This window comes from Chrysemys picta, chromosome 15, assembly GCF_011386835.1.
Source record: "Chrysemys picta bellii isolate R12L10 chromosome 15, ASM1138683v2, whole genome shotgun sequence".
Taxonomy (NCBI): Eukaryota; Metazoa; Chordata; order Testudines; family Emydidae; genus Chrysemys; species Chrysemys picta.
The window spans coordinates 30,525,455-30,537,742 of NC_088805.1; the positions used below are offsets into that span (position 1 = coordinate 30,525,455).

Here is a 12,288-nt window from a genome sequence, read left to right on the forward strand (position 1 = left end):
CAGCTTAAGCTATTGATGCTAGTATATATCAGACCATGTGAAATGCTGCTTTCTGATCTCTTCCAGACAAAAGCCCATAGCACAGGGTCACCCTCTTTCTGCCACTCTCCTCCGAAGGGGTAGGAAGTGAATGGAGGATTCTGTTCCCCTAGCAGGGAAACGTGTCCATATGCTAGGAATTGAGAACTGTGGTGATGGGTACTCTAGATTACGCCTTAAATCATTCGAAACCCTCAGTGTGAACTGCAGGCTAACGAATCTAGCAAAAGCTACTGAGGGAGCTTCAGGATTGGAGCAACTGCAGCTGTGTAACTTCCATCTCTTCTTCGTCTTTCATGCCAGCACCGGGGTGTTCAAACCTTGTCTTGCGCTGAATTCTGTTTTCCTCATGACAGAAACTGATCCTCTCGGAAACCACCATCTTTGATGTGCTCCCTACCTTCTTCTACCACTCCAACCAGCTGGTGCGCATGGCAGCTCTGGAGGTAAAGGGTGAATTGAAGACTTTGGCTGCCATTTATTTAGAAGAAATGCAGCTCTTAGAGCAGGAGCTGCTTTTAGTGCCAGCGAGAGAGGCTGTGTTGCCCATGGTGGTTGCTTCGGTGGTTGGCCATGGGAAAGCACTCTGATTTCAAAGTAAATTCTTCTCCCGCCTCTTTGCTCAGGTGTACGTGAGGAGAGGATATATCGCCTATGAACTAAACAGCCTGCAGCATCGTCAGCTCTCAGATGGCACGTGTGTGGTAGAGTTTCAGTTTATGTTGCCATCATCGCATCCAAATAGGTAGGAATGACCTGCACTTAGTCTGTTGCCCGGTTCTACGTGGTTATTGATGAACTTGACTTCCATGCACAGGCGCCGACTTTTCAAAGTGCCCGGGGGCGGGGCTCGACCCCTAGCTCTGCCCCAGGCCCCGTCCCCACTCCACCCCTTCCCCCCAGGCCTCACCTCGTCCCACCTCTTCCCACTCAAGTGCGCCATGTCCTTGCTTCTCCCACCCCCCAGAGCGTCCTGCACGCTGTGAAACAGCTGATTGCAGTGGGCAGGAGGGAGGGAGAGGTGCTGATCAGTGGGGCCTGCCAGCGGGCGGGAGGCGCTGGGGGGTGAGGGGGAGCTGATACAGGGGCTGCCGGTGGGTGCTCACCATGCTTCCATGGCTTGATAGCTTTAACAATGGATATGTGAGGGAGCTGGAGCATTCTCCCCCCCCCACACACACACCTGCTTTTTGTAAAGCTGTTGAATTAATTTCTCATTAACTCAATGATGGAGACCCTCAATGGGAAATTATTAAGCCTTCCTAGGTGGGCTCTTAGTGGATAAATCCCCTTTTCCATCTGGTGCATGGTGTTGGGTTTGCTGTGTGAATTGAAGAGCCGGTGTTTCATGCTGTAGCTCACCGAGTTGTTCAATACTCTGATTTCAGAGGCAACAGCCCCACTTTGAGCAGGTAGGGTGCAGAATTTGCTCTTTGAAGCATGAGAATTGATTTTCGCCTGCTGCATTAATACTCTACCCAATGTGCCCATTTCTCTCTCTCTTCCCCATGACTTACTGGCTGCTATGGTGGCACTTGGCTCTCTGGCCGCAGGGCAGAATGGGTTTTTTCTGAATCAGGCATCCCTAGTGGTGCTGGGAGATGGGCAGAAGTTTGCACACAGTCTCATCCCTCAAGCTAAGCGGATGCTGCTCTGGAAGCCGAAATCAGAACAAACCCTAAGCTACTAAGCGGCGTAGTAGTCCTCTCCGTGCACGCTGCTTTTAGAATGTGAGGGGAGAGCTGTTAGAGGCAGCCAGGTGTGCCTGGCAGGAGAATAAAATAAAGACTTGAGGTTTTACATCTCCAAAATGCTCTGTGGGTGTTACTCCTCGTCACATGACTGGGAGCTGAGCTGGTGTCTTCCCCATTCTATAGATGAACTCGGAGGTGAAAGGACTCGCCGACGGTCACGCAGTAGTTCAGTGATAGAACTATAGTAATGAACAGAACCCAGGAGTCCTGAGTCCCAGTCTTCAGCTTGGCTCATGACCATGCAAAGTAAAGCTGGTCAGGTTAACGTAAATAGTACCAACAGCAAACATAGGCTGCTCTCTTCTCAGAGCCCAAAGGATGTAGTTCTGTACTGGCAACAGTCCAAAAAAGGGCTCACGTCAGGGAAGACCTCTTGGATCTGCTGATCTGTTTCTACTGTGAATTAATTAACCCTGTTGCTTAGTTTGGAGCCTATGTCCTCGTGCAAACCCAGCTTAGTTCTAGAGAAATCACAGCCCTGTGCTTATTTGCTCCCTCTTTTTTTGGCGCAAATAGAGTTCTGTTAATACAAATGAATAATTTAGTATTAACCTCTGGCATGGTGGGCTAACTGTGAGATGGGGGAAGGTCCTGCTGAAAGAAGGAAACAATCTCATTGCAATACTGCCCCAGGCAGAGGCAGGAATACTAGACTCCCTCTGTGCAGAACTCGGTCACTGGTACTCTGCAGGGGAGACTGATCCAATCTTACGCTCCCTGACTGGTATGGAAGAATTATGGATGATGGGGGGTGCAGTGCCCAAAGCCCCCCAAGAAAGGGGACTTGCCTTGCTTGCCAGCATTATTGGGTTCTCAGTGAGATTCCACCCCAAATTTAACCTACCTGTGATGCAAGATAGTATCAATGACCCAAGAACTTTGAGGCTCTGGGGTATATTTAAGATTATAGCAGATCCCTTTATGGAATACTGCCACTGGCGCTGTGTGATGGAGACATCCGTAACATACGCCTACGGGGTAGTAGTGGGATTGTCAGGCTGAGGCTAGCACTGGTGTGTTTTAAACGTGACTTGATGGAGAGCCTGGAAACAAAGGGAAATTCTTACAGTTCTCATGAGCCAGCGTTGCGAGTCGGAGCACTAGCAATTCCTGGGAATCTGCTAACCAGGAAACGTAAGAGATCCGAACAGGCGGTGTGTTTTTTACTCCAAGAAACAAATGGCTAGCACGGCGTGGGGTGAGCATGCTGCAGATAGCCAGTGAGCCCACCCAGAGTTAAAATCCCCACCTGTTCCTTGCGCTGCTGGCTGGCTCCAGTGGAGGAACTGGGATCACTGAGCTATCAGTGAAAAGGAAGAGGAAGCTTTGGGGCCCTCCAGTGGGACTACCCCGGAGGATGGGTTTGTAGGGCTGAGTTGACGCTGCCAGTGTTTCTGTTCGGTGCCTTGCATCCAGCTCCTGAGACACATGACTTGCGCAGAAAGGCTGTTTTCTCATGTGTGTGCGTGTTTTCTATTGTCATTGGCATGTGGCTCTCCATGACAGGCCCCTTTTCAGACAGATGTAAGCTGGGTAGATTGTTCTTTCGATTTTTAAAAGAATGTAATAGAGAAGAGAGCTGTAGGCACCACATGGTAATTAAAATCACAACCAATGAAAACATCGCCCAGCAGTTTAATAAAATAGAAAAACATATCCGCAAACCCCATCCCACTGCCCCTAAAACCACCTACCCTCAGCTTTCCCCAGAAACCCCAGGGTCTGTCAAACAGAGCGCTTTTGCAGTGAGCTTGATGTGATTGTTAAAGGGGTTTTAAACGAATTGTATTCACTGAATAGTTGTCACTAGGTCTGATCTGGGCAAAGAAAAGGAAACCCTAAAAAGACACTGGTGACTAAGGAGGCAGTGTAGATGGGATTCTTTACAGACACCTCAGCTCCGGGGAGGGGAGGGGGAGGGAGATTTATACAGGTAATTCATTTTCTCTCTCTCTCTTTTAAATGAATTCTAGATAAGCTGTTTCCTCGCATCACATGCGTATTACCTGTATCCATGTCCTATCTAACTGCTCTCTTGTTCTTTGTACAGAATGTCTATCCCGATCAGCGTATCGAACCCTGACTTAGCCAGGCATAGCACCGAGCTGTTCATGGACAGCGGCTTTTCTCCTCTGTGTCAGAGAATGGGAGCCATGGTTGCTTTTGACAGATTTGAAGATTTCACAAGGTATGGAGGGAAGGCTGGGGGGAAATAAATAGAACACGTAGTGTTAGCCAAACACCATCTCCATTATGCTAACCCGGTACTACCACTGTTGTACCAAAGCAAACCATGCGAGTGTTTAGTTCTGTGCACGGTCTTCAGTCTGACTGTTAAGAAATGCTCTGAGTTCAAAGGATCTTGCCAAAGCTCAGGCAGCGGGAGAAGTTGTTTCCAGCATGACACTCAAAGCAGGGGGAGATGATGATTCACTTAGGCTAACTGTTGCTTTTTTAATTCATGGAAACACTTGTTAAAGAGAATGTAACTTGTAACTCTTCTGGAGTGCTTGCCTCTCTGTGTGTAGGTCCTTACGGCCCTTACCACCATAGTATCTGAGTGCCTCACAGCCATTTAATGGGTTAATCCTTACTACACCCTTGTGAACTTTGGAGGAGGGTAGGTTAACAAGTGACTCCCAAGGTCACAGAGGGAGTCTGTGGAATTGAGTCCCAGGCAAGTTTTTCCTTCGCTGCTGACGTACCCAATTCCCAGCTGAATGCTTGTCCTCAGGGAACACTCTCCATAGTTCGAGGTTGTTGGCTTTTGTATTAGGTGGGTTGTGTGCAAGGACTTCTCTCGCTTGATACAGTCACTGACTTATCCACCACACCCTGTTTGGATTCTGCCAGGAATTTTGATGAAGTGATCTCCTGCTTTGCCAACCCACCCTCAGAGAGTCCCCTGTTCAGCGAGGCGCGATCCACACTCTACGAAGTAGAGGACAATAAGGTGAGGCTGATGTCTGGTCATGTCCTTCTGGAGACACAGCGTGAACACTTCTGGGACTGACCTCACCGTCTTGTTTTCAGAACATCCAAGAGGAGCCCATCCACATCCTGAACACAGCCATCCGATGGGCCGGCCACCTTGAGGATGAGGAGCTGGTGCCAGTCTTCAGAACCTTTGCTCAGTCGAAGGTCTTGTGCCTCATACAGTATTTTGCTTATAAACTTGGTGTGCAGCTCCTGTACAGTATGCTCACCTGATGTACTACAGCTGTCACTTCAGCCGTCCTGGCAGGCAATATATAATGCTCCCATTTGTGGAGTTAGTGGTAATGTCTGTCAGAGTTGTCTGTTTTCCTGGGGGTGGTGATTTAAAATACCCTTGGGCACATGAAGGCTTTGCCGGTGACGTGACGCTTGTCTCCTGCTTTTCATACAGAAAAACATCCTTGTTGACTGTGGCCTCCGGAGAATCACGTTTTTAATTGTGCAGAAGGTGAGCAGAGAGGACTTTGAGTTGCAGTATCATGTTGGTCACGCTTTCAAATGTACACTCAATATAGTTTTTAAAGACTAATAAATTATGGCTAGATGTTACAAGCCTGTTACAGACATGAGTGGTATGTATTAAAGGGATAAAGGCAGGACATCAGTAGAAGGTGTTATAGATGGTTATAAGCAACCTGGCAGGTTTCAGAGGGGTAGCCGTGTTAGTCTGTATCAGCAAAAACAACGAGGAGTCCTTGTGGCACTTTAGAGACTAACAAATGTATTTGGGCATAAGCAACCTGTTAGCCTCTGTAACAATAGATTGACCTATCTATTGTGACAGGTTTAGAGTATCAGGGGGTAGCCGTGTTAGTCTGTATCTACAAAAACAACAAGGAGTCTGGTGGCACCTTAAAGACTAACAGATTTATTTGGGCATAAGCTTTCGTGAGTAAAAACCTCACTTCTTCGGATGCAGCCATGTTAGTCTATTGTGTGGCTCTCTATAGGAGGTTACTCTTAATATAAAATGTGAACGTTATTTTGTCAACTCAATTTTTTGATGGGGTGGGATGGGTTCAAAACAAAGATGTTACAAGTTGCTCCCCCTCTTTTGGGGGTGACTTCACTGGCTTGTGTTTAAATGCCCTTTTTGCTAGTACAGGTGAGAATTGCTTGAGCCTCCTGTCTGTATTTAACGCCATTGCTGGGTTAATTTTGTTAATGTGTCTGTTTTTTTTCCCTTTTGTAGAGCGAATTTCCAAAGTTTTTTACATTTCGAGCAAGAGATGAGGTAAGGCTCATTGTCCGATTCTAATGTCTAATGTCTCTTAAGTCAGCTCTAGAAATTGTGAAATTATTCCAAAGTCAGACAAAGGTTTGCTCTCTTCTCTGGTGTGCACTCAGTTTGCAGAAGACCGGATTTATCGGCACTTGGAACCAGCCCTGGCCTTCCAACTGGAGCTGAATCGGATGCGTAACTTTGACCTGACCGCTGTCCCCTGTGCCAACCACAGGATGCACCTCTATCTAGGAGCTGCCAAAGTGGAAGAGGGCAATGAAGTTACTGACTACAGGTTTTTCATACGAGCCATTATAAGACACTCTGATCTCATCACTAAGGTAAAAGGACTTAGTGTTCCTTATGATGTGACTCGAAATTAACACCATGTTTTTGTCGCTTTGTCCAGACCTGTACAGCTCTCTGGAAGACTGTTGTGCAGGGAGGGATGGACCTGTAGTGTATTCCTACCCCCTCTCTGAATAGGCATGTGCTACTCATTTTTAGCCAGTCGCTGTGGCTGCCAAGACGGGGACCAGCTGTGAGGATGATTCTGAGATGCAGACGCATGTTGGCTAGATGTGGTAGAAACTACTGGCCATCTGTGACACTTTCTATCCCCCATCTCCGTAGTGTCTCGCAGACGTTGATGAATTTATCCTCACAACTGCATGCTGCCCTCTGTGGCGCCTAAGACACAGAGATTGAAATGAGTTGCTCATGCTGATACAGGGCGTCTGTGGCTGAGATGGGGATTGAACCCCAATATCCATGGTCCCAGTCTAGTGCCTTAGCCCCAAGACCATCCTTCTGGCCACAACCAGTTGGGGACAGGTTTGAAAGAGTACCTCACCTCCAGGTCACTTTCTCTCAGAGATCACCTTTTCCTCCATCAAGCTGCTGACGCATTAATGGATAGTGTTCAGAAACACCCAATGGGAAAAGCTGTGATTTCCTTGCTGTTGTTTGACTCTGGCTTTAAGGACTGCGATCTAGGATAGCCAGAGTGTGGGGCATTTCTTTTTTGGGGGGTGCCCAAACTTTGCCAGTTTGAAGGCTGGCCTGCCAGGAGCTCAGGATTACACGCCCAGTTGTGTCTGTGAAGGAGCGTATTGCAGCTCTGCTCCTTTTTAATACAGGAGGGCGGCACATGGAGACTGCCGGTGCCAATGCCCTGCTCTGACCCTGTCACGGCCGTGGCCTATGCTTCTGTATTACAGCTGGAGGCTAAGGCTGCGCTTTGCTCACCAGCCTGATTCGGGCAGGGACAAGCTTCTGTCTTACCTGTGGCGGTATTGCCGCTCGCTATCCATTCCCAGCTCATGTGCTGCCTTGTGCCCTGTTCCAGGAGGCCTCCTTTGAATACCTGCAGAACGAGGGTGAACGGTTACTCCTGGAAGCAATGGATGAGTTGGAAGTGGCCTTCAGCAACACCAGTGTCCGCACTGACTGTAACCATATCTTCCTCAACTTTGTGCCTACTGTCATCATGGATCCGTCCAAGGTGAGCTTCGTCGAAGTGGAGAACAAGCTTTCTGGGGCAGTGGTCACCTCTTTGGTCTGTGTCTGTACAGTGCCTAGCATCCCAGGATCTTGGTCCATGACCAGGGCTGCAAGGCACTATGGTAATACAAATAATCAATAACTTTTTCTTTTTCACTTCTAATGGGCACGAAAAATGGAACAGCCATGTTTTTTCCTGTACACAGAGGTTTCACAGTGGTAGGTTTGGCTAAAGGGGCAGCAAATGGGAGAGATGGGAGACGTTTCTTCTCCCAAGTAGTGACCATCCTGTTGCTGTTCCGTTCTCCCTCCACCCTCTCCCCCATTCCACTCCATTAGCTGTAGGACTCAGACTCCCAACACTTCCATGTGGCTGCGTCGCTGTGTGTTTTGCCTCCTGTTCTAACTGCGTGCTCCTGGTGGAGGTGCTGTGTGCTGGGGAGATGCTGAGACCGCTAACATAGGAATGAATTAGTCTGTTAAACTTAGACCTGCAGGAATTCTAATGTAAAATGGTTGGTGAGTGGTACTGAGTGGCTACCTGCCAGTGCCAGGGGCTCAATGTGGGTGGTGCACTGGACCCTTGCTTTCTGGGCTGTCGGGAACTGAGAAGCAGGGAGGGAGGGAGGAGATTGAATAGAAGTGTAAGACTGGAAGGGACCTTGATAGGTCATCTAGTCCAGTCCCCTGCACTGAGGCAGGACTACCTGTTATCTAGACCATCCCTGTCAGGTGTTTGTCTAACCTGCTCTTAACCTCCAATGACTGAGATTCCACAACTTGTTCCACACAACCAGTTTGCTTTTTCTTGTCAGGCAAACACGTTTGGCAGCACCAAGTTGCACTCAGCTGGAGGGGATTGGGAGGGTGTTGCAGTGATGCCGGAGATCAGAGCAGGGAGGTTGTGGTACAGGGCCAGGGAAGGGGGACGTCTAGCAATTTCTCATTGGTACACGTTTAAATGTCTGTGTGTGAAAGCTTAAAAGGAGCAGGACAGGGGGAAGATGCTCTTGTGCTTAGACTTGTGCCATGTTACGGCCTAGAGTGTGGTGTTACGTAGTCATGAGACTAATCGGCCTGTCTGAATGAAACCATTTGAGATTCCCCTGCCAGATCGGCAAGCATGCCCAGGTGTCTGGCATTTGTGTCCCTAGATCGAGGAGGCTGTCCGCTCCATGGTGATGCGCTACGGCAGCAGGTTGTGGAAACTCCGGGTCCTGCAAGCTGAAGTGAAGATCAATATCCGTTTGACTCCTGTTGGCAAAGCCATTCCTATCCGCCTCTTCCTGACCAATGAGTCCGGCTACTACCTGGATATTAGTCTCTACAAAGAAGTGAATGATCCCAGGACTGGGAATGTGCGTGATTTACACTGGAGCTAATGCAGAGTGCATTTAAAAAAAAAAAAAAAGTCTGAAAGCGTTTCCCCTCTGCTCAGATTCTCTCCCCCCCAGGCTTTCCTTTCACCAGATCTTGTTACCATAGTTGAGCAAGTACAATTACTCAATTATGGTAGCATCAGGAGGGACTTCTGCACCTGTTAGGGCTGGAGTCAGTAGTTCCTGTCAGGGCTTCCTGGGAGCTGCCACTCAAGGTGTTACAATTCCTGAAAATATTGTAACAAGGCTGGGGCCACAGTTGTCCTTCAGCTGCACACTGTAGCTACTTGGAACCTCCAAGTGACGTCATGAACAGAACTCTGACCCTCCTGCTCCAAAAGCACCACTTAAGCTAGAGGAGAATTGCTGCCAGCTCTGAGGAGTATGGGGCTGGTGACACATAGTTGCACTGTTCTGATTCTGAGCAGCAGAGGGCAGTGGTGCATGCAGACACTACTAGTTCATTACAATATCATCTGTGACTTCCCCACCCAAGCTGGATACATTGTTCTTTTATATTGAATCCAGTTATCACTGAACGTGTAGGGCAGTTATCATATACTGACTGATCTAACCTTTCTAAACCACTCTGAGGGATTGTGCATTAACTTTGTAAAGAACAATTCACCTGCGTGGGAGGGGAACTGACTCTCTGACCTTCCCTTTAGATTATGTTTCACTCCTATGGGGATAAGCAAGGGCCACAGCACGGGATGCTGATTAACACACCATACGTTACCAAGGACCTGCTCCAGTCCAAGCGCTTCCAGGCACAGTCGCTAGGCACTACCTATGTATACGACTTCCCTGAAATGTTCAAGCAGGTAAGTCCTGCTAAATAGCCATTGGAAGTATTCCTGTCATTTCCTTTCCTAGTTCCATTTCCAGCTTTCCTGTTTGCGGGGGAGAGGCCGAGGGGTGAACCCTTTCTACCCCCAACTAGCATAAAAACAGGTTCATTTACGTAAAGTGTTTTTTAAGGAAATCCTCAGCTGATGTACAATTGACACAGCTCCACTGACTTCAGTGGGGGAATGCCAGTGAAGGAGCTGCACCAGAATGTCCTGTACAACAAGAAACAAAGCTGAGCCATGTTGTCAATTGTTCTTGTCCCCTCTTTATTTAAATAACTAGAATATCATTAAGTGGATGTTCATTTGTGGGGCGGCAGTAGCCTTTGAACTGCTTCAGCACATGGTTTCTGTCTCATTGTGTGTGTGTGTGTTTAATTCTCTTAACTGGTTCTTTTGCAGGCTCTCTTTAAATTGTGGGGCTCTACAGAAATGTACCCCAAAGATGTTCTAACCTACACTGAGTTAGTGTTGGATTCCCAGGGGCAGCTGGTGGAGATGAACAGGATACCTGGAGGAAATGAGGTATGAACAAAATGAGTAGGTGGGAGACAGTGTAGAGCTGGGGAGGTATGGTATGGTATGGTAGTGGGAAAGACAGAAAACAGAAGGGAAGAGGTGTGGGGGGGAAAGAGAGAGGAGGAAACAGACGCCAAAGACAACACAGAAAAAGATTCATCGTGATCTGTTATAGGAAGGAAAAGAGAGAGAGAATGGAGTGGAGCCAGAGAGAGAGATTAGTTACAGAATAATGAAAGGAAGAGATGTAAGTTGCACTTCTGTCCAACGCATTATGTAGAGAGCTGATTGACCTGTTCCAAGTAAATATAATCCCAGTAAATGGTGCACAACAGTTTGTTCCTTTGTCTCACAGGTGTGTGGTGGCACACGTGCCTCTCAGCATGGCTGAGTCCTTCGGTGTTGGGACAATTTTTCAAGCCCTGCCTATTTCACTGGCTTTTTTTTTTTTTTTTTTTTTTTAGTTTGACTGTATCACTTTCAAGTGGAGCCCTTCCTCCTGCCTTGCAAGATGCTGTGCAGAGTTTGTTATGTGGTGCATCTTGGAGGAATGAATTGAATCGCATAAATGCTTAGGGAATCATATCTGAGCTGTGACTGACTGTGTTTCCCAGGTGTTCTAGTCACTTTATCAGAAGCCTGAACTTCTGCAAGTTGAACAGATCAACCTGAATTACATTTTAAAGTTTGGAGAATGCTGTTGGGAGTAGAACCTGACAGAGCGTAGCCTAAAACTAGTATTTACTTCCTCTCGAGAAACTTGCCCTTGTGACTTTATATCTCTTTGAGCAGGTTGGGATGGTTGCTTTCAAAATGAAGCTGAAAACCCCTGAGTATCCCAAGGGCCGAGACATCATTGTTATAAGCAACGACATCACCTACAAGATTGGCTCCTTCGGGCCCGAGGAGGATCTGCTCTTCCTGCGAGCTTCGCAGCTGGCCCGCTCGGAAGGCGTCCCCCGGATCTACATTGCAGCGAACAGCGGGGCACGGATAGGGTTTGCAGATGAGATAAAGCACATGTTCCAGGTAGCCTGGGTGGATCCCATGGATCCCTACAAGGTAGGTGCATGTGTCTCATTACAGTCGGGGGGAGGGAAAAAACCTTCTCTGCGAAAGACCCAATTTGGGAATCAGAAGGGTTGAAAGATGCAACAGCAGCCCTGAGATTAAATGGGATTTGATAACATACGGGGTTAATACACAAGTCCGATTGCAGAGCTCCACTCACGAGCAGGGCCCCCCACCCCACTCCACGTACCCTCCATCCGCATCCTGTCTGCTGGCTGCCACCTTTGGGCTGTGGAATCTGCCCCGCCCCTCTCTGCGGTGTCTGGTGAACCCACTAACTGGATCAGGAAACCAGAAGGTGGCACTAAAATGCCCCTTTCAAAGCAGGCTGCAGGAGAGGGGACAGCCTGAGAATTCAGTGGACTGATTGTAGAGGCTCAGTGGTGGCTGATGGTCAGTTCTGTGCACGTGGTGCAGGGTTCTTTGTGCTTTGCATGGGTCTAAAGCTAGATTTATTCTTTTTGTCTCACAGTCCAGGCTAACAAATAACCCTACGGTTAAAATAACAATGGGCAAAATTTTCAAAAATCCCAAAATGACTGAAGGAGCCTAAGTTTCATTGTCCAAAAGTGAGCTAGGTGCCTAAGTTAAGGTGCTTAACTCATCATAAGCGAATGGGACATAAGGACTTAAGGATCCTAAGTAAATTCTATGCTTTGAAAATTTTACCCAGTGAATTTAAGGGTTTCTGTTTATTCTCATAGCCACTTGTGGGCATTTGCATACATTTTTGCGGTTTGGTGATGCTGTATCAATGTGTTACGTGTAATATGGTGGTATATCGATATAAGAGTGTGTGTGTGTGTGTGTGTGTACGCACTATAAAATGAATACATTACTGTGCTCTTTATAAACTTAAATTATCAAAATACCCGTACAGCTTTATTATATATAAGCTATTAGATTTTTAAACTACCAATCAGTGAAAACTGCACTACGAGCTGCTTATGCTT

The 12,288-nt window shown here is 47.6% G+C and overlaps 1 protein-coding gene across 23 annotated transcripts in view; it reads left to right on the plus strand.

The window, feature by feature from the left end:
* ACACB (acetyl-CoA carboxylase beta) overlaps positions 1-12,288 on the plus strand; it is a 70,245-nt gene that overhangs the window by 45,718 nt on the left and 12,239 nt on the right. For 19 of the 23 annotated variants that reach the window (XR_010592919.1, XR_010592918.1, XR_010592917.1 and 16 more), the window contains 14 exons: positions 396-485; positions 666-784; positions 1,428-1,451; positions 3,844-3,981; positions 4,647-4,746; positions 4,827-4,934; positions 5,182-5,238; positions 5,983-6,024; positions 6,138-6,353; positions 7,361-7,516; positions 8,670-8,873; positions 9,563-9,718; positions 10,148-10,270; positions 11,057-11,326. Coding sequence is in view for 15 of the 23 variants with exons in the window: in XM_042852413.2 (XP_042708347.2) it covers positions 396-485; positions 666-784; positions 1,428-1,451; positions 3,844-3,981; positions 4,647-4,746; positions 4,827-4,934; positions 5,182-5,238; positions 5,983-6,024; positions 6,138-6,353; positions 7,361-7,516; positions 8,670-8,873; positions 9,563-9,718; positions 10,148-10,270; positions 11,057-11,326 (1,803 nt within the window). In the remaining 8 variants the exon portion in view is untranslated. The remainder of the gene's footprint in view (positions 1-395; positions 486-665; positions 785-1,427; positions 1,452-3,843; positions 3,982-4,646; positions 4,747-4,826; positions 4,935-5,181; positions 5,239-5,982; positions 6,025-6,137; positions 6,354-7,360; positions 7,517-8,669; positions 8,874-9,562; positions 9,719-10,147; positions 10,271-11,056; positions 11,327-12,288) is intronic. The other 4 variants (XR_010592914.1, XM_042852408.2, XM_008163637.4 and 1 more) reach the window with 1 other exon arrangement.